The sequence below is a fragment of the Bombina bombina genome, chromosome 3 (genome assembly GCF_027579735.1).
Source record: "Bombina bombina isolate aBomBom1 chromosome 3, aBomBom1.pri, whole genome shotgun sequence".
Classification (NCBI taxonomy): Eukaryota; Metazoa; Chordata; class Amphibia; order Anura; family Bombinatoridae; genus Bombina; species Bombina bombina.
In genome coordinates, this window is record NC_069501.1 from 1,100,671,519 (window position 1) to 1,100,696,818 (window position 25,300).

Here is a 25,300-nt window from a genome sequence, read left to right on the forward strand (position 1 = left end):
AGTATTTGCCATGAAGACCATATACCAGTCTTTCTAAATAGTGTTGATGGTGAAAGGTATCAAGAGTAGATGGTTAATTGATGAGTTCACATTTAAATGCCCTAGGTCTGAATGTAGCTATAAAAAAACAAGGTTAAATTGAATGTTTTACCCAGTTCCAAAAAAACTATTATACACAAGTATTTTTATTCTTTTTAAAATATATTTAAATGACACAGCATACACATAATATACTCATTCTCTATGCTAGTCAACTACGTTACTTAAAGGGACAGTCTAGTCAAAATTAAATTTACTTTAATCATCATCATTTTTTTTTTTTTTTTGGTATTTTTTTATTGAAAGCTTAACCTACGTAGGATCATATGCTAATTCCTAAGCCCTTAAAAGCCTGCCTCTTATTGCAGTGCATTTTGACAGGGTTTTTTTACAGCTAGACAGCGCTAGTTCATGTGTGCCCTATAGATAACATTGTGCTCACTCCTGTGGAGTTACTTATGAGAGGGCACTGACTGACTAAAGTGCATGTCTGTCCAAAGAACCGAGATAAGGAGCAGTCTACAGAGGCTGAAATACAAGATAACCACAGAGGTAAACATTGTATTAAATTGTATTAATATAACAGAGCAAAACTGGGGAATGGGTAATAAAGGGATTATCTATCCTTTTAAACAATAACAATTCTGTAGTAGACTGTCCCTTTAAGCTAGGAATATATACTCATGCAGATAAATATTCCATTTCTCAAAAGAAATTGATAATAATACACAAAGATTTTACCTTTGCGTTTATTTGATTTAAAAAGGAAAATACATTTGATAATGCACATCTGCACTACTGCTGGTGTTGAAGTCAGCATGATGTGGCTGCTGTAATATATGCAGAGATTTTAAGTCTTGATCAAACTCAATTTTAAAGATTCATACAAGTCTGGGAAAGCGCTGATATTATCTAATTATGCACATTCGAGTGCAGAGGTCTAGGTGGCTATAGAGGGCTGCTTCAAATTATTATTTTCTTCCTGCCTCAGCTTTTTTCCATTCTTTAACACCTTCTTCTCCGCAAAGAGATACACCTTATAATGCTTGCAGAGCTCCCCTGAAATGCAGCGGTTATGGACTTATTATGGTTATTGTATTTCACAGCTAGAATTACAGATTATTATTTGTACAATAAATACTTACATTTTGTAGTGCATATTTCATACATTTGTTTTTACATTTTGTACTATATCTGTATAACTGTACTATATCTGTATAACTGTACTATATCTTTAGAATTGTACTATATCTTTAGAATTGTACTATATCTGTATAACTGTACTATATCTTTAGAATTGTACTATATCTGTATAACTGAACTATATCTTTAGAATTGTACTATATCTGTATAACTGTACTATATCTGTATAACTGTACTATATCTTTAGAATTGTACTATATCTGTAAAACTATACTATAGCTTTAGAATTGTACTATATCTGTATAACTGTACTATATCTTTAGAATAGTACTATATCTGTATAACTGTACTATATCTTTAGAATTGTACTATATCTGTATAACTGTACTATATCTGTATAACTGTACTATATCTTTAGAATTGTACTATATCTGTATAACTGTACTATATCTTTAGAATTGTACTATATCTGTATAACTGTACTATATCTTTAGAATTGTACTATATCTGTATAACTGTACTATATCTTTAGAATTGTACTATATCTGTATAACTGTACTATATCTGTATAACTGTACTATATCTTTAGAATTGTACTATATCTGTATAACTATACTACATCTTTAGAATTGTACTATATCTTTAGAATTGTACTATATCTGTATAACTGTACTATATCTTTAGAATTGTACTATATCTGTATAACTGTACTATATCTGTATAACTGTACTATATCTTTAGAATTGTACTATATCTTTAGAATTGTACTATATCTTTAGAATTGCAGTGTTTGCTACTATTGCAGGAAATGCATCTATTCATTTTCATAGGTAGTATTAAAGGGACACTGTACGCTATATTTTTCTTTGCATTAATGTTTTGTAGATGATCCATTTATATAGCCCATCTGGGAGTGTATCCATATCAGTATCTGTGCATATTCTTCTTTATTGTAGTGTCTTTTACATGCAGTTATCTAAAAATTGGTGTATACTGTACTTTTAATACTTTCCTCCTTGTGTGTATGGAAAATATTTGTGTCAATAAAACAATTTATCAAACAAACCAAAATTAGGATCATTAACCTACCACTGTACTGGGTATAAACGAGATACACATGGCCATTAATGGTGAGATCGATGGAAGGAATGCAGAAAACCTGCTAATGGGCACATATGCCAGGGCTAGGTTGCCAACACAAATGAAGGTATATAAACAATTGTTATTGAACTACGCATATATTGTTGCACATTACAAATGAAATTGAAATGTATTTGGTGTTTGGGGAGCTAAAATGATGCAAGAAGCCCAAATTCAACATTGGCATAAGAATAGGCCAGTGCTGCATATATATTTTAAATAAACAACATTTTCCTCTATGTGAAGAACATTGGAATGTAAAATATGCATAACTACCTTTGAATTTAGCGCTGTAGCTCTAAAACGTTGTTGGGTTAGCACGTGAGTGCTAAATGTTAGGTTTCTTGTTTGTTTTTTAAACCGTGCTCTAAGTCTACGGGGAGAAGAAGTTAGCACGGCCCAATGTCTGAAGTCCTGAAGTTAGCGCACATTGGGTTTTGTTCAGGCTCAATTTACTTTCACCTTGTACTATGCGCAAACTTCCAGCGGTATTTGTGCGCGAGTGAAAGTGCTAAATAGCGAACCACTTGTTATCTGGCCCTAAATATATTTATTCACCTCCCACTAATTATGGGTGCTGCAGGAAATAACCTCAATACTATGCTTAGAAAATGTATTTAGCATTTAATTTCCCTATAATATAGTCTTATACATAGCTAATACAGGTTTAGTATGTTTAGTAATGCTCTATAAACTGCACTTGTCTGTATATAGCTGACAGGATGTGATAATCACTTTTCTCTGTGTCTGGTAGGAAGAATTTAACTTTGTGAGAAATATATACTGAAGAATACATTTCTCTATATTAAGTGCAGTAAAACGCATAATTACTCTGGTCTTATTGTCTTAATCTGAGTAGAAATGATATACTAATAAATATCTATCTATCTGGCTTATGTTCCTTGCTTGTGCCTGTTGCTTAAGATACCTTTTTGCTTGATACTATGCTGCCATGTTTTATATCAGCTGAATAATATACAATAGCTGATATTGATGGTCAATGTCAATCTTTGTTTTTTTTCCCAATTAATTCATTATATTGGATAATAAGTAATTAATTCTGCAGACAGCCCCTAAATGTTAGTGCCACAAACTATATATAAAAAATAAGCGAATTCCCTTTAACTTTGCTCATAAATAATTCCATTGTTTTAATAATCTAGATATTATCCATGGTATTTTTGTTCTATTTTTGGCTATCAGCATCAATTCAAGTCTGTGGGGACCGAAGGGCTGAGTAAGGCTACAGATGCACATCTGTGAAAGCCTTCATTCTACTGCTAGATTATGATTGATGAACCTAGCATTAGGGTAATGTTATCAGGGACTAGTTACGGATTCTGTCCTCTGTGACATCACTGAGGTCAGCCCATAACCACGTTAGCATTGAACACAATGCATTATTAATGTTTCATGAGTAAGTCAAAAGCGATCACGCTGGCTTTCTATGGAGAATCTGGTACAACATTCCCCAATGAATGCATTGAATATTTCCAAACCACAAAACATGAGATTTCAAACAAGTCATTAGACAATATCACTTTGAATAGAAAACTTCATTCTTTGCATATTTAATTTTTTTTTACTTTGTATTTGTAGAAACGATGCAATACAAATACATTTCACTGTGTTAATTTGTTTGGCAATCAAATATATATGTTTAATTAAAGGTAGAGTAAAATCTAAAACACTATGGCCTAGATTACAAGTGGAGCACAAAAATATTAGCACTACTGAACGCTAACACTGCTAAAGTTAATTCAATAGTGATATTATACTTGCACTCGTATTACAAGTTGAAAACAATAAAACTAATAGCTAATGCACTAACAGGTAGATTTATTAAACACCATTCACAGCTTTTTTAGCTATGTGGAGCAGATTGGCAAAAAGCCTGCTGCCGCATATTTAAGAAGCTGAAACCGCTTCTTTTTCCTCTCTGCCACCTCAGAGGTGTGAGACCAATCACCCCAACTCTCACTCATTTGGGGTGATTGACATTTAATGTTCTAGCGCAACTGGTTGCCCCCAAGCAGGGGGCAGCATTGCACAAGAAACTTCCTGCGCAATTTTGCTGAGCTATGCAACATTGTAATTTTGCCCCAACTCCTCCTCCTGTCCTGGCTTTTGCTCGTGCACTAATTCAAAGGTGCATTTTAAAAAAAAAATAACATTTCCTTCAAATTGAAGAACCAATGCTATTAAAAGTATTTTGATAAAAAAAAGTATTGACATTTTTAAAGGGCTGTGGTATATGTCAAAGTGTTTGACAGGCAAGGGCTCAAAAGTGTGTGTGAATTTGTATGTGTGTGTGTGTATATTTGTGTATATTTGTATGTATGCACATACACATGTATACACATACATACAAATATTTACACACACACACACACATATATATATATATATATATATATATATACATACACACACATACACACACACCTTCAAACCCTTAATAAACATATATTATATATTTAATATGTGTACAGGTGGCCCTCGGTTTACAATGGTTCAATTTGCACCGTTTCAGAATAACAACCTTTTTTTCAGTCATGTGACTGCTACTGAAAAGCATTTAGAAGCAGGGCATTGATTAAAATAGCTAGTAGGTGGAGCTGTCCGCTTGTGTTGCAGCAGAGATATGCAAGCCAAGCAAGCTGAAATTAATCAGTTTACCAGACCTGAGCTATTGAGCAGCTTGCAAAGGAACAAGATCTTCCTGTCTATAAATCAGTCCAGATTGGAATGCATAGAAAGAACTGTTTGCAGAAAAATGCAAGTAAAGTCTGTGTTGTGTGATTATTTTATTAGGTTTATAATGCTGTTTAGCATTTAAAGTCTTCATTTCAAAGCTTTAAAAATAATTTATTAGGTGTTATTTATGCCAATTTTGAGAGGGGCCTGGAACCTAACTCCCTCACTTCCTATTGACTTACATTATAAACTGGGTTTCAATTTACAACGGTTTCGATTTACAACCATTCCTTCTGGAACCAAACCCCGGCGTAAACCGAGGGCTACCTGTATATGTTTATATATTTTAATATGTGTATAAATATATATATGTGTGCAATACTTTATTTTAATATGTTTTAAATGTTTTTTGTTACACCTTTATTCTAGCCTTAAAGGGATAGTAAACCCCAAAATTTTCTTTTATGATTCAGATAGAACATACAATTTTAAAGAACTTCCCAATTTAATTCTATTATTAATTTTTCTTCATTCTCTTGTTATCCATTGCTGAAGGGACAGCATTGCACTACTGACAGGAAGCTGAAAATATCTATTTAGCCAATCACAAGAGACAAATGTGTGCAGGCAACAATTAGCAGCAGCTCCCACTAGTGTATGATATGTGCGTATTCATTTTTTAACAAGGGATACTAAAAGAACGAAGCACGTTTGAAAATAGAAGTGAATTTAAAAGTTTATTAAAATGACATGCTCTATCTGAATCTTGCAAGTTTAATTTTGACTTTCCTATCCCTTTAACACTTTACTTCAGGTCACAAGTTATGAGATGTGCTTGAGTATTGAAAATATAGAACACTAAATGGATGATGGCTGCGCTTAACCTTCTCTGGTAATTCTGTTTTACCATGGACTTGTAATACCAGATTATGTGCTAATCTTAAAAAGGTCCCACGATCTTGATAGCGCACCCTACACAATCAATAGCACTCCACTTGTAATATAGGTATATATATATATATTTATATATATATATATATATATATATATATAAGTGTGTGTGTGTGTGTGTGTGAAAGAGTACTACTAAAAATTTTGAAAATATATTTTTGTATATAAATATTTTTATAACTCTGTACTTGATGATTGTGCAATACGTAACCATGAAAAAGAAGGTGCTACTATTACAAAATGAAGGGGGGAAAACACAAATCATTGTGGGTAATAAAAGAAATGTTAGCTTACTGACATATAAGAATCCTTGTGTTGACATCCCTAGTGATTTACATTCCCATAAAAAATTTTTCCCTATTTGTTTTTTTACCTTATTGAGCTATACTATTTTAGTTATAATTTGCTGGACCACCTCATAGCAAGTACTGATAGAGAACTCAGCCAAACAGAGGACACTAACAAGTGTTCTTACCATTCTGTTAATTCGAACAAAGTCCTCAGGATTTTTTGCCCACGGGGGAAGTTCAACATCATTTACTACAACATTATCGTCTCTGACCCCAAAATTGTATGCATTGCTATTGACAAACATCTCCGGTAGGTAGTAGAATTCTGGAATAAGTTCCTGCAAGGACAAGGTGTAAGAAAGATTATTTGTTTGTTAAATTAAAAAGTAGAGCAGCTAATTCATGATTAATCACATGACATTAAGAGATCAGCATAAACAACAGGAGGTACTAAGAGGCCGAATTATCAAATGTCTGTCGGACCTGATCCGACAGTGCGGATCAGGTCCGACAGACATAGCTGAATGCGGAGAGCAATACGCTATCTGTATTCAGTATTGCACCAGCAGCTCACAAGAGCTGCTGGTGCAACGCCGCTCCCTGCAGACTCGCGGCCAATGGGCCGCCAGCAGGGAGGTGTTAATCAACCCGATCGTACTCAATCGGGTTGAATTGTGGCGATTCCTGTCCGCCTGCTCAGAGCAGGCGGACAGGGTTATGGAGCAGCGGTCTTTAGACCTCTGCTTCATAACTGCTGTTTCTGGCGAGTCTGACGACTCACCAGAAACACGGGCCGTTTGGAGCTTGATAAATTGGCCTCTAAGTCTTTTGCAAACTCTAAATGTGTCAATAATATATATATTTATTTATATACATACATATATACAGGTAAAAACCATTTATACAAACTGTTTGGACGCAGAAAACGTTTGGATTTCAAAATATTTGTGTCTGTAAAATGAGACAGCATGGAGAAGGGATGGAACCAAGTGTACAACAATATCTTATGTCACTTAGGCAATATTTACTTGTCATAATACAGCTTATACATATAATCTAAAGGTAGATTTATAAAATATTTAATACTTTTGCATACATAGTATCATCAGAAAGATAGTGCAGCACTGTAATCAGATAATAATTGTTGTTTTATTATAGACTATGATTTGCATTTTAGAACGCAAATAAACAATAATAAAAAAAAAAAAAAGGTAGAATGTGACTTACTTGGGGGGAAAATTTTATTTTGCAATAATTTTATTTTAAAAAAATATTAATGAAAATTTTGGATTTAAGAATAATTCTGAATTTTGGAATTCTGGAATTGGGGATTTGTACCTGTACCTTGTAGAGGGCATAAGCATTTTCTTATTGTAATCAGATTTAAGGACAGACAAGGTACATGAAACCCAACATGTTTCATTCATGGTAAAGTAATTAACCCCTTAACGACCAAGTACGTGTAAGGCACATACTCATTTGGATGTCAGTTAACATATGGAAGCGTTTGTGATCGCTTCCAGACGCTTCCTGGGCATTGCAGTAATGTCTTGATATTGAGACATCCCTGTAATACCCTTTTTAAGCATCTGATGCAGAGAGCCACTCTGTGGCCCTCTGTGCATGGGCATCGATGGTGCTGATCAGTGGTGGGTGGGAGCTGCTGCAGGGAGGTGGGTTGGTGTCCCATTGATGCTCCATTCCATTTCCTGTTCACACTGATGTGTGTGCACTTGATCGGGAATGCAGCGGGGGGGGGGGGGGCGCAGGTGTGTGTGTGTACCACATTTACACTTTATAGTCTATTTATCAGTAGATCAGAGGACCATCCATCTCAAGATCAGGGTTGACCCCCAATCTTCCCCACCTCTAGATCAGAGCCACTTGTCGCCCGAATCAGACCCAGATAGAAATAGACTATTCTCAGGAGTACAATTGGATCTGATTTGGGGTACAAATGGGTTTTGGTATGAGGAGAACTAGTAGTTGTGAGTTAAGGAATAGGTTCATCAGATCTAGTGAAAACAGACAGGTATTATCTGTGATGGACAGTTGCTTCTGCTTCTGGAAACAGTTGGGTCTCATCAATGGGTAGAACATTATAATTTGTAAGGCTGGCTCCTTTGATCTGTTAGGGATAGATGGGCCTGATTTGGGTGGATTTTAAGTTAAAAATAATATGTGAAGGAGGGAGAGGGGGGGGGGAATAATAAATGTTGGGAAAGGTATCTGGTAGGGGGAGGGTGTGTAGGTTACTGAGTGGGGGCAGCTACAATACAGAACATATTTTATTTTACATAAAAAAAAGACAAAACCCCCCCCCATTTTTTAGGGCAAACTGGGTACCAAAAAGAGTGCGGCAAATAGGTAGATGGGGAGGGTTAGAGAGCTGTATGGGGGAGATCAGGGAGGTTAGGGGCTAAGGGGGGATCCAACACTGCAGAATCAATATAAACATAAAAAAATGCTTTTTATTTTAGTACTGGCAGACTATTGTGAGGTGGGGGAGGGAAGAGAGCTGTTTGAGGGGGTTCAGGGAGGGATCAGGGGGTGGGATGTGTCAGGTAGGAGGTTGATCTCTACACTAAAGCTAAAATTAACCCTACAAGCTAACTAATTAACCCCTTCACTGCTGGGCATAATACACGTGTGTTTTGCGCAGCGGCATTTAGCGACCTTCTAATTACCAAAACGCAACGCCAAAGCCAAAAATGTCTGCTATTTCTGAACAAAGGGGATCCCAGAAAAGCATTTGCAACCATTTGTGCCATAATTGCACAAGCTGTTTGTAAATTATTTTAGTAAGAAACCTAAAGTTAGTGAAAAAATGAACAACTTTTTTTATTTGATCACATTTGGCGGTGATATGGTGGCAGGAAAATGGGCCTAGATCATTACTTTGGGTTGTTTACTTCACTAAAGCTAAAATTAAGCCTACAAGCTACCTAATTAACCCCTTAACTGCTGGGCATAATAAAAGTGTGGTGCGCAGCGGCATTTAGCAAAATTACTAAAAAGTAATGCAAAAGCCATATATGTCTGCTATTTCTAAACAAAGAGGATCCCAGAGAAGCTTTTACAACCATTTGTGCCATAATTGCACAAGCTGTTTGTAAAGATATGATGAAAATAATGGTATCTATAGAAAGTCCAATTTATGGCGAGAAAAACTGTATATAATATGTGTAGGTACAGTAAATAAGTTAGAGGAAAATTACAGCTAAACACAAACACTGCAGAAATGTAAAAATAGCCTTGGTCCCAAACAGTCAGAAAATGGAAAAGTGCTGTGGTCACTAAGGGGTTAAAGTACATATTATATTTTGTCTCTATCCCAACTTGTTTTATATCCCTTTAATATAACAGTGTTGGAGCTGAAAAACTGGGAAATGGGTAATAAAGGGATTATCTTTCTTTCTAAACAATACAAATTCTGGCCTAGACTGTCCCTTTAACTGCATAAAGTATGCTTATTAACCAATGCTTGTTTTATATGTTAAAATAGTTTAGGGGGTATTAAATACTGTCTTTTGAGCCATTACATCAGCAGAATAGCTCTTATTTATAAATTAAAATAAAGATGGATCCAAGTTATGCTCTTATATATGCAAATAAAGGCAATCTTTTTTTAACAATCCTAATATTTTATGTATGGGTCCAGAGAAACAAAACAAAATAAACTTAAAGGGACATGAAACCCAATTTTTTTCTTCCATGATTTAGAAAAAGCATACAATTATAAACAACTTTCTAATTTACTTCTATTATCTAATGTGCTTCATTCTCTTGATATTCTTTGCTGAAAAGCATATCTAGATATGCTTAGTAGCTGCTGATTGGTAGCTGCACATAGATGCCTCCTGTGATTGGCTCACCATGTGCATTGCTATTTCTGAATTAAAGGATATCTAAAGAATGAAGCAAATTAGATAATAGAAGTAAATTGGAATGTTGTTTAAAATTGTATTCTCTACCTTAATCATGAAATATTTTTTTTGGGTATAGTGTCCCTTTAAGAGAATTTACCCTATGTATAAGTTTTAGCTTATATTACTTTGTAGGAATTTGTTTTCTGGAAAACAATCATTTCTTGTCCATACAATAACCCCTCTCTAAAACATCTGCAATATTGTGGGTAATAAAATAGAAATTATATTCTGACATAATAAACATAGTTACCTAGGGGAGAACTGGTATCCCACTTTCTGATCATTCCAGCTTTAAGAATAAGTTGGAAAAGTACTCAGGGTGTGTAATCAGTTATAAACCATATGATAGCTGACACCACATCTGTAAATGTGATCACATCTGTACTTGAACAGCTCTATTTAAACCCTATTGTACAGTTAACAGCACAGTGTGCTATAAAGGCAACACATCCAAAACACATTTCTAATTTACAGGCTTGTGACAGACCCAGGCTGTTGAGAAATTAAAGAGTCTTTCAAGAATATCTCAGAGTGATAAAGGACAACTATTAACGCTATCAAAACTGTATACCTCCTGAATCAAACCTGACATTCCATTTTAATACATTTTGCTACAAAAGCCTACTGTTTTATAGACACCCTATGTAATGAAATATAATGGAGGCATTTTTCATTTTCCAAGCAGTTTATCATGAGTTTTTTATGGCGGTTATATTTCTTTGCGTTAAAAGTTGATCCCTTGGCATCTATTAACTTTGAAAGAGCCTTACTACGGGTCAGTAAGTCAGCCCTGGTCATCTCCATTAACTGTATTAATTTACACTATGTCACCTTAATGACATCTTGTCACAACTCCCCTTTCAAATAACAACAAATTATATCCAAAAAGTAATATAACAATTTTGAGAGGCTTTGGGCCAGATTAGTGCCCAACGGTAAATTACATTTGTTATAGAAAATGTAGGAAGGGGGCAGGGAGAGGAAAAGCAGTTAGATGACTGACTACGTTAAGGTCCTTTCCGGGTGACTTACTTCCTGAAAGGTCATTCAACCAGCAATTACTCTTCGTCCAGCTTGTACTCATTATCAATAAAGAATTAGAAAATGTAAAGAGACGCAAAGTAAAATATGCCAGATATCTGATTTTTTTTTATTTCCCTTCAGGGTAAAAGGATATTTGAGGTGAAGGATTTTTAAGTGTTAGTTTTACTTATTAGCTTGTGTTAGTTGTGTGTAACCAGCACCTTATGACTCGCTGCCTCAGGAACTAAATATCAGGTTTCAGGCCCTTTTCAAGGTTAAGATTAATTATGTGTGTTTATTTATACTTGTCACTGTAGAATAAACAAGCTCATATTAAGAATTTGGGTGATAACCACTAGTGATGTTCAACATGGTTCTTAAAAACATACAGATTAACGCGACAAGCTACTTAGAGCTAGATCAACATAATTGCCGTTTTTGTAAACTTTCATAAAAGGGTAACGTAATATATACTGTATCTCCAGCATTTTATTTATATATATAAAAGTTTAACAAACAAAGCTTGCACTCTCTGGTCTAATTCCAAACTTTTACTGTAAAAAGTAGTGACGTTTCGGGGGACAAAGTATCCTCTTCCTCAGACGTCTGAAAAAGGGGATACTTTATCTACACTAGCACCCTGGCAGTTGCTGGACTAAGTAAGAGTGCTCTCCTTTGCTAACTATATATATATATATATATATATACACACACACACACATTTTATATATATATATATATATATATATATATATATATATATATATATATATATATATATATATACACACACACAATTACATTTATAATGTATTTTACTAGCTTGTGCATAGTTAGCAAAATAAATACGGATACAAATGAATAATGGTAAATTCTAGTGAAAAAACAAATGCCCTCTATTTCATTAGAACACATTCTATTCTGTTAAGGGGGAAACATATAGGTTCAAAACTGTAAAAAAAAAGTTACTGTAAAAGTGATATAGAGAATGCCAAAATGTTTGTAACACTTGCCATTTTTTTGTTTTTCATTAGGACAGTATATGAAACAATGGTAACAATCTGCAAACTATCTTGCTATGAATTCAGAGGTGGGCAAAGGAACATTGGGCAATATAAAGTGCATTAATATACATTTAAAACAGATGATTTTGGAATACAGGCTAAGAAATACTTGAAATTGTGCATTTAATAGACTCAAATGATGATTACACATTATTCTTGGCTCATGAATTGATAATTTATTTTGTTGGGAATATATATATATATATATATATATATATATATATATATATATATATATATATATATATATATATATATATATATATATACTGGCTACAGCCAGTAAGCCAATCAAAGTGTCATATGTGCATATGCTCCAATCACTTACGGTATGCTAATCCTGAAAAGCAAGGAAACAGAATGCTCAAGTTAAGCAATACCTTACTAGAGGTTAAACACATAGTGACAAAAGATATACTAGTGAAATTATAAACTGTTCTAACTCATAGGAGCAGTTTTTCTTTCTACAGATTTTTTTTTTTTTAATGGGATAAAAAACCCAAACATTTTCTTTTGTGATTCAGACAGAGCGTAACATTTTTAAAACGTTTCCATTTTACTTCTATTATCAAATTTGCTTAGTTCCCATAATATTCTGTGTTGAAGAGATACCTAGGTAGGCATCTGGAGGCACTATATGGCAGGAAATAGTGCTGCAACTAGTGATCTTGCAAATGGATAACATTCTTACTAAACTGCTGCCATATACTGCTCCAGAAATGGGCCGGCTCCTAAGTATACATTCCTGCTATTCAAAAAAAGATACCAAGAAAATGGGAAAACAATTGTAATGGAAGGTTAAAATTGCATGCTCTATCTGAATCCTGAAAGAACATTTTTGGGTTTCATACCCCTTTAAGTCTTCTGATTATATATGAATAAAATAAAGTTGCTATATGTCTTCTTTATAATAATGTTCAGCAGTCAATCAAACCAGGTGAAAGCTCTATAACAGCAAACATTCCTGACTACATATTTATATTACAACCAAGTCTCAGAAAAAAATATGCTAATTTTAGATGTCAAAACTTTTTGCAGTTAAAGGGACACTGAACCCACATTTTTTCGTGATTCAGATAGAGCATGCAATTTTAAAAAACATCTAATTTACTCCTATTAATCAATTTTTCTTCGTTCTCTTTGCTTTCTTTATTTGAAAAAGAAGGCATTTAAGCTATTTTTTTTGGTTCAGGAACCATGGAAAGCACTTGTTATTTGGTAGGTGAATTTACCCCACCAATCAGCAAGAACAACACAGTGTGTTCACCAAAATGGGCCGGCATCTAAACTTACATTCTTGCATTTCAAATAAAGATACCAAGAGAATGAAATTAATTTGATAATAGGAGTAAATTAGAAAGTTGCTTAAAATTGCATGCTCTATCGAATCGGTGATAGAAAAAAATTTGGGTTCCAGTGTCCCTTAATGCCGAATACAAAAGTATGAATTTAACCTGTATCCCAAAATAGGTGGTTCTGTCACAATCATGTAGAAACGTTTATCAAACTTTTTTATCTACAAAAATCCAGATAGACATTTTATTGTGAAAATCATTAGCTTTGGATTGTGATCGACCCTGTAATTAGTGTTATATATAGATTATTTTGAAGATAAATATTTTGAATATAAATAATAAAAAAATATGGAAAGGAGCTATATATCATATCACTATTAATCGCTAAGTATTTTAAATAAGATATAAAAACTTAACCATGTGTTCTTTTGACACTATTACAAGCTGCAGTGTTTTTAAAGTATTGGAAGTTACTCCCTTAGGTTTATTCTTGCAATTAATATAGCTTGTTTTGCTCACAACCGCCCATAATGTAAATTTCAATACCCTCGGTGTTCAGATTTGTGTATAGACAGAGAGGGGTAAGATAAAAATAGCTGATTTTTCACAGTGTTCTTCAGAAGAATGGGTGTGGCCTCAATAAGCAAAACCATGTATTTCAAATACAATAATAAATTAAAAATAGCAATTTTCCATACATGGTATAATGGGAACCCAAATAATATATGTAATATTACACAATATGTGTCGCTAAAAAATATTAAATATGTGTCACTAAAAGAAACAGCATTTAAAGATAATATATGTAGGCTGACCATATTGCTGCTTTAAGAAGGAACACATATAAAAACTACATATGTGAGGGTTCTTATACAAAACCATTTTTTAAACAGCCCTGAAAACAGCCCTGACATATGTATTTTTCATATGTGTCCCTTTTTAAAGCGGCAATATGGTCAGCCTAAATATATGAGCAATTTGGGATTGTTCTACTATGAGACCAAATTCTGTGTGTCCCATTAGCTGACTGCTGTGATGCCCCAATAGAACCAATTGAGAATCACTATAAAGAGGAAATGGAGCTGATTTCAGCTGCATTAAATGATTTACAGATTTCTTCACACCTCCTTCCTCCAACAGCTTTTAAAAAGCGATTTGAAATCAGACTGCAGCTGGGGATATGATAGAAAACATTTGCTCAATAAATCTTAATAAAACGAAGACACGTAAAATAAAATTCACCAACAAACAAAGATATTAACGTTACAATTTTTTTTTTAATGTCACCAGAATCATAAAACATGGTCATTAACAAATCTGTGTAGTTTGCATTGGGAGCAATGACTGCAGCTCTAGATAATATTTGTGTTTTTGGATTAACGTAATGTGTGTTGTTGTATAGTATCCCCAGGCACTTGTATGTAAAAAAAACTAAAACAGCAAAGAAAGGACCACATTTTAAATGGATCTTGTCATTAATGCTTTATTAATTGCCCCGAGCAATGCAAAGTCAATGCTGGGTGAGCAGCAACAATATGACACTTTAAGGTCAAATCCAATTCCTGCTGCGTTTTATGGAGCAGACCAAATATTGAGTTAGCAGCAGGAAAGCAGAATTTATTGGGCTTTACTTAGTCACAACCCCCCCCCCCCATTTAATCTAAATTAAAGTGGATATTTTAATACAAGATGAATACCTTTAGCACTCAACATCAAACAAGCATTGGTGCTGTTTAACACATACAGTAACCTTCTCTAACATTTTACAGTGACTTAAATGGATATTAACGCCTAAATAAATGCTAGATATAATTATGTATTCAACACAAAGACTAGCCTGAGAATAATATGTAGATGTATTTTTTTTTAAATAATATTAGTTCTTTAAAGTGAAGGTAAAGTTACATTCATGTCTATCTATTATATTATTAATTTTTCCAAATAAATATGACTTTCATTCATGAATTTTTATCAGTTTGCTTGTAAAGAAAGTTATTACCATTTTTAATTTCTGAAGGTCTCGAAAATCAACAATTTTTTTTTTCTGGCTTAATCACATTTTTCTGTGATCCAATTGAAAATCTGGCCGTTAGGCGGCCGTCACTTCACGTCATCCAACACCTTTCTCGTATGCACATGCAGTATTTTTTAAGGAATATATGCTCACTTCTGTTTCGTGCATGCGTATTGGTATCGTTTAGGAAGTCCAATACAACGTCATCGGCATAATACTGAAGACTCCAATTCAATGATCTGTGAAGAAAGTAGCTCCTCTCTGTCTTGCATAACATAGTACTGAATGAATAAAGTTATTAATTGAATACTATGTTACAACGAAGATTGACGCATGCGAAGTTCAGAACGGATTTGACGATTATCACATGTGCAAAAGAAAGTGAGATTGCCGATTAGCGCATGCTCAGTTAATCTGAGCATTATGAACAGGCTTTTCAGAGACATATAGAGTGGGTGGGACCGCTCTATATGTCAGAGGGCAGAAAAACAGAAAATAGGGGCTGGGAGGGGTCCGTAGGGATTTTATTTATTTATATATATATATATATATATATATATATATATATATATATATATATATATATATATATATATATATCTGAAAAATAGAAAAGTAATAGATAAAATAAGTTAGTGATTAGCTTCTGGTCATATTAGCAAATGCATTGATGTGTTCAAATTGGAAAAACTTTACCTTCACTTTAAATATAGAAGTGTAAAGGTTTAAAAAAAAAAGCACTTTTTTAAGTAATGGGCATTACCATGATATAATCTAGGATTTCCCCTTATTTATCTCTTGTACTGAGGACTATTAGAAACAGATAAAAAAAACAGGCAATAAAAGAGTGTGCAAACAAGGATGTGTGGAATATAGAAATGTTAAAAGTAACTATCTAAAAGGGTCTCCACCCAGCCTTGTTTGCAAACTCTCTTTTATTGCCAGTTTTATATGTATCCTTAATTGTCGTCAGCAGAAGAGATAGATAATGGTAAAACCTAGGTTCCAATATAGTGGTGCCTGTTACTCAGTGGAATAGAAAAAAAAAGTTTTTTAATACACATAATTAACCATTTTATATTAAAGTCTCAAACTGTTTAAAGTCCCTTTAAGAAGAAATTACACACTAATGGATATGTTAACAAACAGATATAATTGCACATTAAAGTTGGTATAAATAGCATGAGAAGTTTATACATAGTAGTTGCTCAGTTTAAGTTTTTTGCTTTGTGAAAGCCTTAACATTAATATCTGACTTTCATATTGCAACATTTTAATATGCCATTGCTTTGGATTTCTGGAAAGATAAAATTCAGTAATATGTCAGTTTAAAGAAAAACAAACTCTAGACATGAAATAATTTGGAAGTTAACCAATCATTGAGGACACAAAAATATGTCTAAATACATGTTATATTTTATATAAAATAAAATATTTGCGTACCTTTACATCTGAGGTGTCTCTTTGGCTATTCCTCCATGATCTGGCAACTGCAGAAAATGTTCGATCTGAATGGTCAAATTTGCCATCATTGGCAATAAGAAAAAATGTAGTGAAGGGCTCCTAAAAATAAGCAAACAAGCACAGATAAGAAAGGAGAATTACAAAAATCAAAGTGTTGTGAAAAGAAAAGTTTAATAAAGTTTTATTTTCTCCAGAAATAAGTGAACACAATTGATTATTTATTCATTCATTCATACTGCTGATAGAGCACTCTTCAACAGTCCAATAGAAAATCATCAGAAATAGAATAGAAAATCTTTAGAAAACATTTTTCTAGTTGCTTTAGACCAAACTTACTTGACCTATACTATGTTCTGAGAGAATGAAACAGCAGTATTCTGTCCAGTCAGAAACGACTTTTCACATGATTTTTTAGACTTTTTCAACAGCCCTGACCTCATGAAAGCCCATTTTGGTATCTTTAAGACGTCATGTCTTGGCCGTTCCCACTGCATTCTTTAAATAATGATAATAATATGACTAATTCAGGCTTCTAAACTATGAAACTAGTATATGGCTTAAATATAAAAATAATCATTTTTATTTTAAATGACTTTTTTTATCTTGTTATCCTTTGTTGAAGATCATACCTGGCTAGGCTCAGAAGCATGCATGTGTCTTAAGCAACATATGGCAGCCGTGTTTGCAACAATGTAGCAATCTGCAACAATGTTTGCAATAATTTTATAAACAGTGCTGCCAGATATTGCTTAGAACAAATGCATGCTCCAGAGCCTACCTAGGTATGCTCAACGAAGGATAAAACGAGGACAAAGTATGTTTGTTATAGAAGTAGATGTTTAATGGCATGTTCTATTAAAACAGAAGAAGTTATTTTAACTTTCATGTCTCTTTAAAGTGATTGTCAATTTTGATGCTAAAGTTCCCTGGTTTTTAAACATTCAATTAAAAACAGGGGCACTTTAATTCATCAAAATTTACATTTCACTCCAGTTGGAAAAAAAAAAACTTACCTTTTAAACTTCACAGCAGCTCCAGCTTCCTCCGGTCGTTGCAAGCCATTTCTGACGTCAGAAATGATGGATAGGTCATCCTCCAATCACAGCTTCCCCCCGGGGGAGTGTCTTATTCAAAGCTGTGATTGGAGGAAGCCGGAGTCCTCATTTTAGACCCAGGAAGAGGCTTTGCGACGGGTGGAGAAAGCTGAAGCTGCTGTCAAGTTTAAAAGGTAAGTTTTTTTCTCAACAGGAGTGAAATGTAAATTTTGATGAATTAAAGTGCCCCTGTTTTTAATCAAATTTTTAAAAACCGAGCACTTTAGCATCAAAATTGACATTCACTTTAAGTGTTAACTGTTAATAATAAAATAAAGCAAAATAATATTAGCTAAATGATGAAACCTGCATTCAGACATGTAAGATAGTTAATGTAAATATCAATCGATTAGTCGCCATGTTTTACATCAGGGCCACAAGGGTTACATACGGCCATCTGCACTAGTTGTGCTGCTTTTGGGGGTTTGCAACTCAAAACAATCTGCCTTGAGGGAAGAACAGCAGACAGAGGGTACAACCTTACCTAAATCTGGATCTGAGCCACTGGACATTTTTAGGAAATAAATTACTTGTTTGTTTAATAACCATACATTTATATGAGGCCCTTAAATCTTGTAAAATATTCATCTATGGCCCCCGTGTGTTAGAAAGTTGGGCATCACTGTTATAAAAGACAAAGGGCATGATTTATCACAAGGCGAATGCCCCGACCAGTTGCAGACTCGCTCATTTGAGCCTGCAACAGATATTTGTGAAGCAGCAGTTTAAACCACTGCTTCATAAACACTCTTGACAATTTGGAATTGGCGGCTGAAAATCACCCAGATTCATTTGACCGGGATGATTAACAAGCCCTGCTCTCACGCAATTTTTTTTTGCAGGAGGGTAGAAGGGACAGCCTTGCACAAGTGTTTGCCCGTGCAATGTTAAATATGGGGAGCAAATGTGCCCCACCATCTACAATCAAATGCGGACAGGTGTGTCTGCTCTCAGATTGATAAATCTTTCCCAAAGTATATTTTGCTATTATGTAGCTGTGGGAAATTCTTCCTAAATAAAAACAAAGCAAAACAAATTAAGAAGCCTGTGAAAAACCTTTTTCTTATATTCATATTGTTTTTCCTGTGGTTACCCCACATCAGAGAATAAGAAAAGCTGATTTTCCAGTTATATTGTAATGTAATCCCAACAGAAGCACTTCCATTGGACTAATATTCCAACGAAAGGATTGCCAAAGCCAATGATTTTCTCACTGCAAACTCTAATAGACTGGAAATGAGGGCTATATAGTTTTAAAATAACCTAGCAAACATGGGGGCGGAGCCGGCCAGTGAACATAATGGCCGCACTTTGAGAGAGTGCGGGGACATAATCCTTATATCGTAATCACCGGCACAAAAAATCATAAGAACAGCATCGCTGATACACAGATTCAAAGGGGGAACTGGTAAACTTTAATTAGCTGCAGTTTCCAGGAGCTTCGACACAAGATTGAAGCTAGAATCAGCTACTATCACTGCGGCCTTAGCAAACATGGCAATGATATATGGACAGTTCTACATTTGATGCGGACCATTCCACGGACCTTCACTCGAGATGGACACTTGAGTAACAGATAGTGAGGCACTGGCTTGAATAATTCTGGGCTATACATATCCAAGAGACCAAAGCTGGTGGGAAACCGCGATACTACGCACCTAAGAAATCACTGAGGTGATCTGATAATCTATTTATATGCAAAGACCTCCTTGCCTTAAAAGGGAAAATCAGCCCTGAAATCCTGAAATAATAGATTTATTTTTATCAATCACAGCGATGGCTTTGCCGTGACCCAGGCTGTTACCTCCCTCCCCTAGGAGACCACGGTACAGTAGCCGGATCGAGTGGCACATATAAAATCTCTGAGATCTTACTGGTACAAGTGTGAAAACTTCAAAACACTCATTACACCATGGCAACTAACCTTAGAGATTTGTTTACCACGCTGATGGGCCTGCTAGATTCTCACACAGCGACGGTCACTACAGAGATCGGGCTTGCATTTTCCCTGCCTCTCTAAAGGACTTTATAACTACAGCTGATACCCGTGTAGATCTTCCAGTACAGTGTGATATGCAGCTGCACCCGAACCATGAGCTAGCGATCTCGCAAGAGGGGAACAAGTCTAGCTGTGAATCTTTCTCACTACAAGGAATTGGGGATACACTTTGGATGGGCTAGATACCTATACTAATCTCAAAGAGGACATTACACCAGTAGGAGATCCCCACATGCTCAGTAGAAAAAACAAAGTCACAGAGTTACCTCACAGAGGGTATGATCTTGGACTCCACTTGCTGGTAATCACACAGTCTTTGTGCAACCTGATATAGCAAAAATGCTGCAATCCAATATGGGACCCAGGTGGATATACTCCATATCTCAATTTAATAACTGCTCATCCTTAAGATGTTATATCTGGTTTCTATCGACAATGAGAGACTCATATTTAGTAAAATCTGTTCTTCATTATGGGCATTTACCATGAAGGTTGTTAAGTATGTGCTTGCAAATATAGTTATGTTTATGGTTCTAGATGTTTAATTAATATAGTTCATACTTCTGGAGCACATTGTTTTCTATCTCCATGTACGGAAGATATAGATTTCTTATCTTCTGTGTCTTATATTTGTTTAGTAGGGTCATGGTTCTACTCTCAAATGGTTATTTATTCAGGCATATTTGTCCAATTTATATTATGCCTACATCTTTAACTTTATTTCAGGATAATAGTATGTGCTGATTGTGACGCAGGAGCTATATAGGATTATCTAATCTTGGCGCCCTGAGTACATTGGAAGTCCTATATAATAATGTTAATACTGCTATATCACATCATATATCTTAATGGTTTGTATGATAACTTTCTAAGACTCTCACGTATGTTTATATTTTATCTAATAAAGATGAACCCCGTGATTAGTGTACTATTCAAGTTTAGATACTGATATGGCAATATAGTCGATAACCAAGGGTTATGGTAGTATTTTTTCTACTTTAATAATACTATACCTATATAGATCAATGGATGTACCCTTTTAACACCTTAAGTTAAAGATAATTTCCTTACATGGATATACAAGCAAAGGTATCAGAACATAGCCCAGCTCCCTAGTCCTGCTAGTATTTATGATCTCAAAAGTTACTGTTGTAAATAATATTATGTTAAGACTCCACTCTTAGTCTGCATTATTTTGTCTGTTTTTTAATAGCATTCAATATATTTCTATCTTTGCTTCTCATGTTACTGATGGTATTTTATTGTTGCATATGTAATTTTGCTTTCTAAATGTGTAAGGGGATGAACCTATGTCTCAAGTGTTGAATCTTCTGGAATGTTGAACAACTTCTAAATCTACACTTAATCAAATGAGGGCTGTGCTGTCGGCGGCCGAGATGGCGCAGCCTTGACTACATAGCAAACGATAGAGGGGAATTTTTTTAAACAGCTAAACCTTACCCTATCCCTGACTATACTCATATGTGGTAATCACTACTATTTCCCAAACAGCATTTTCATAGAACACCCATAACTTCAACCCCAAATAGCTCCCCATCCTATATGCATCATGCCTAGTATTGAAATATAGGTGGCGAAGATATTCCTTTCTTTCAAATATTTCAGAACTATATATAGCGAGTAACTTATTCTCACAAGATTGCTGGCTCCGTTGACCCCCTACATAGTTTACTGGTTAAACTGAGGGAAAATATATCCAATTTTCATAACCCCAAATTCTTTATATATATGTTTCACTATAGCGGCTATTGATAATCCCCCCCAACCTAATCTCTAAATCAAACTGAGGTTTCAATACCATCAGATCTTTTATATAAGTCTTTAACGACCACTTGAATAGCAGGTATAAACAAATTATGTTTACGTACATACTATATTCTTATTGAACATTAATATCTCAATATTTGTGGTTGTAACTGTTTTAAAAGGACAGTCAAGTCCAAAAAAACTTTCATGATATAAATAGGGAATGTAATTTTAAACAACTTTCCAATTATTATTTTTTTATTTTTTTTTACCAATTTTGCTTTGTTCTCTTGGTATTCTTAGTTGAAATCTAATTTTAGGAGGTTCATATGCTAATTTCTTAGACCTTGAAGACTGCCTCTAATCTGAATGCATTTCGACCACTAGAGGGCATTAGTTCATGTGTTTCATATAGATAACATTGAGCTCATGCACGTGAAGTTACCCTGGAGTGAGCACTAATTGGCTAAAAAGCAAGTCTGTCAAAATAACTGAAATAAGGGGGCAGTATGCAGAGGCTTAGATACAAGGTAATCACAGAGGTAAAAAGTGTATTTATATAACTGTGTTGGTTATGCAAAACTAGGGAATGGGTAATAAAGGGATTATCTTTCTTTTTAAACAACAAACATTCTGGTGTTGACTGTCCCTTTAAGTAGGATCTGGAAGCAATTCTCTATACAGTACAACTAGTGCTTTTTGGCTTATTATTTGTTACATGGATGTCAATGTATTGTATATATTTTACGTTTGTGAAAGAACATGTTCTTTATACTGTATGCCTTTAAAAACCTCAATACAAATACTTGAAAAAAAAATAATAAAAAATAACAACCTAGCAAACATAAAATCAACACAAATCAATCAGAAGATAACATAGCAGGAGAGCAAAAAGGATTGCAACAGTTATTGCATTGTATTGCTAAAGATATTTGTTAGATTTTAATTATTGCATTAAAAATGCTGCAAACTGCAAATACATTTAAATTGTTTTAAAGCCGCTGTATTTAGGCACCGCATGGCTTCGCACACAGCTGGTGGTAGATTACACCAGCATGTTGCAAGGATAATCTGCTTACATTTTTTTTTTTAATATTAAATAATATTTACTTAAAAATGCATAGTTAACTATCGGCAAGTAATAACTTACACAAGCCCTGCATATACTTACAATTATCAGATGTGAGAGCAAACCAAGTATTTATAAAAAGAAAATGTAAAAATGTGAATATGTGCAAATAAAGACTTACTAGTGTATTTTTCTGTTTCCAGCCAAAATCCCACCTGCTTCCCATGAAATAAAGGGGAAAACATGAAGAATAAAAGCTTCTCTATAATAATTGATGCTGCCATATCGTAGGGTGGGATACAAGCCTTACCACATGCAGAATGTTTCATCTCAGATTTATCAACGATTTGTTGGCTTGTAAGAAGGCAGCCATTTTTTAAGACTTGTGGGAGAGTGATAAAGCCTTATAATAAAGTGCAGACTACGTCCTTCATTTAAAACATGTATGAAAATCAGCTTTAAACTCAAGTACTTAAAGGGCCATGATACCCAAATATTGAAACACTTAAAAGTGATGCAGCATAGCTGTAAAAAGCTGACTAGAAAATATCACCTGAACATCTCTATGTAAAAAAGAAAGATATTTTACCTCAAAATTTCCTCAGTAGCCATATCCCATTTTAAAGGACTTATAAGCAGCACAACAGTATGTCTGTCCCGGGACAGCTAAGGGATTGAGCCTCGTGCACACTCTTCTTATTTCCCTATTCAGTTTAAGGAAGTTTACTATGAAATTTCATGAGAGTTAAGGAAATCTCATGAGGTCACAGTAAGAGAGTTCATGACCTCAGCACTGTTGATGCTGATTGGCTGCAGTTTATTTCTTCATTACTTTTTTTTACCTGCAGCTGGGTAGCAGCTGAGTATAACTTTTTTACACAGAACTTACTCTGCTGAGCTGAGGAGATTGTGAGGTAAAATATCTTCCTTTTTTACATAGAGATGCTCAGGTGATATTTTCCTGCCAGCTTTTTACAGTTATACTGCATGTTTCAAGTAATTTAGCATATGAGTATTATGTCCCTCTAATATGTAAATTTCAAATTACTATGTAAGCATAGATCATAAAAATACAGTATACCTGTGATTTAAAATGTTTCCATCTCAAAGCTTTACAGTTGCTTTTTGATTTTATAACCCTTGTTCCATATTATTTTTTTCCAGTAAACACAATTATGTTAAGGCTAAATAGGTTACTCATTAACAAGAGCTTTAATGTTATTTGTAATGCTATATACAATAGCATATCAATAGCCCATTTTAGGTATATTATGCATTTGGAGCACACATTGCTATACAAGCCCAATTAGACAAAAGGTTAAAAATCACTAGGGTACAAATCTATTGTAAGGTGCACTTTACAAGTAAAGAAAAATAAAATGAACTTCATAATAACTGCTAAAGGGGCCAGATTATAGGTGGAGCACAAACGCTTGCGCGCAAGTAATAAGGAGTTTATAGCGCATGTTTGCACGTGTCAGGCTTAACGCTGGTATTACGAGTTGAAAGTGAGCGCAATCGCGATTTATGCTAAAATTATTACTGTGTCTTCAGAGCTCTGGCTAACTGTTTCGCAAAACAAAAAAGTGTCACAAAACACACAAAAATGCATTACAAATTACAGTTACACTCAAAATATATAGGTATGGATATATATAGTACCAAAAAAACATCAGATATATGTAAAAATATTTATAACTAATGTTATATTAATAAATATAACATATTTTGCTATGTGAAGAACATTGGAATATGAACTGTTCGTGTTTTCATGTCGGGTTAGCACACTTGAGAATATGGGATCGGGTTTGCGTGCGAGTAGGTTGTTGTTTTTTTTTCTATGGGGGAATACTTGAACACACACAAGATATTCTAAATCCGGCTTTTTGCGCTCGTCGGCTAAGAGCACGAGTGAAAAAGTTTACTTTCAACTCATAATATGAGCACATTCTGACATGCGCAAAAAACATACTTCTAGCACAGTTAACGCTTGAGAGGGAGTGTTAATAAGCACTCCACTTGTAAGCTGGCTCCACTTGTAATCTTGTTATACCATCTTTATGATTTTTTCATAATCTTCCATTTTTGTCATTTTCTAAATCACCCATCATGCAATATATTTGGCTTTCAAAATGGCTTTTTCTCTACTAAAATTAGCTGCAGCAAGATTTTACCATTCATATAAAATTGTCTATAAACTGTAATAAAAAAAAATAATAATATTTTCTTCCATTTACATGTAAAGGTACAAACAATATGAGGATCGTGAGCTTGGTAAATGCAAAAAAAAAATAAAAAATATTATGGTGACCATGGCCTCTA

The 25,300-nt window shown here is 34.3% G+C and overlaps 1 protein-coding gene across 1 annotated transcript in view; it reads right to left on the reverse strand.

Moving 5' to 3' along the window:
* The window catches only part of NBEA (neurobeachin), a 1,472,531-nt gene that overhangs the window by 98,522 nt on the left and 1,348,709 nt on the right, over window positions 1-25,300 (reverse strand). The window contains exons 46-47 of the mRNA XM_053708445.1: window positions 17,029-17,148; window positions 6,446-6,598 (exon numbers count right to left, since the gene is read on the reverse strand). Coding sequence (XP_053564420.1) covers window positions 6,446-6,598; window positions 17,029-17,148 — 273 coding nt within the window. The remainder of the gene's footprint in view (window positions 1-6,445; window positions 6,599-17,028; window positions 17,149-25,300) is intronic.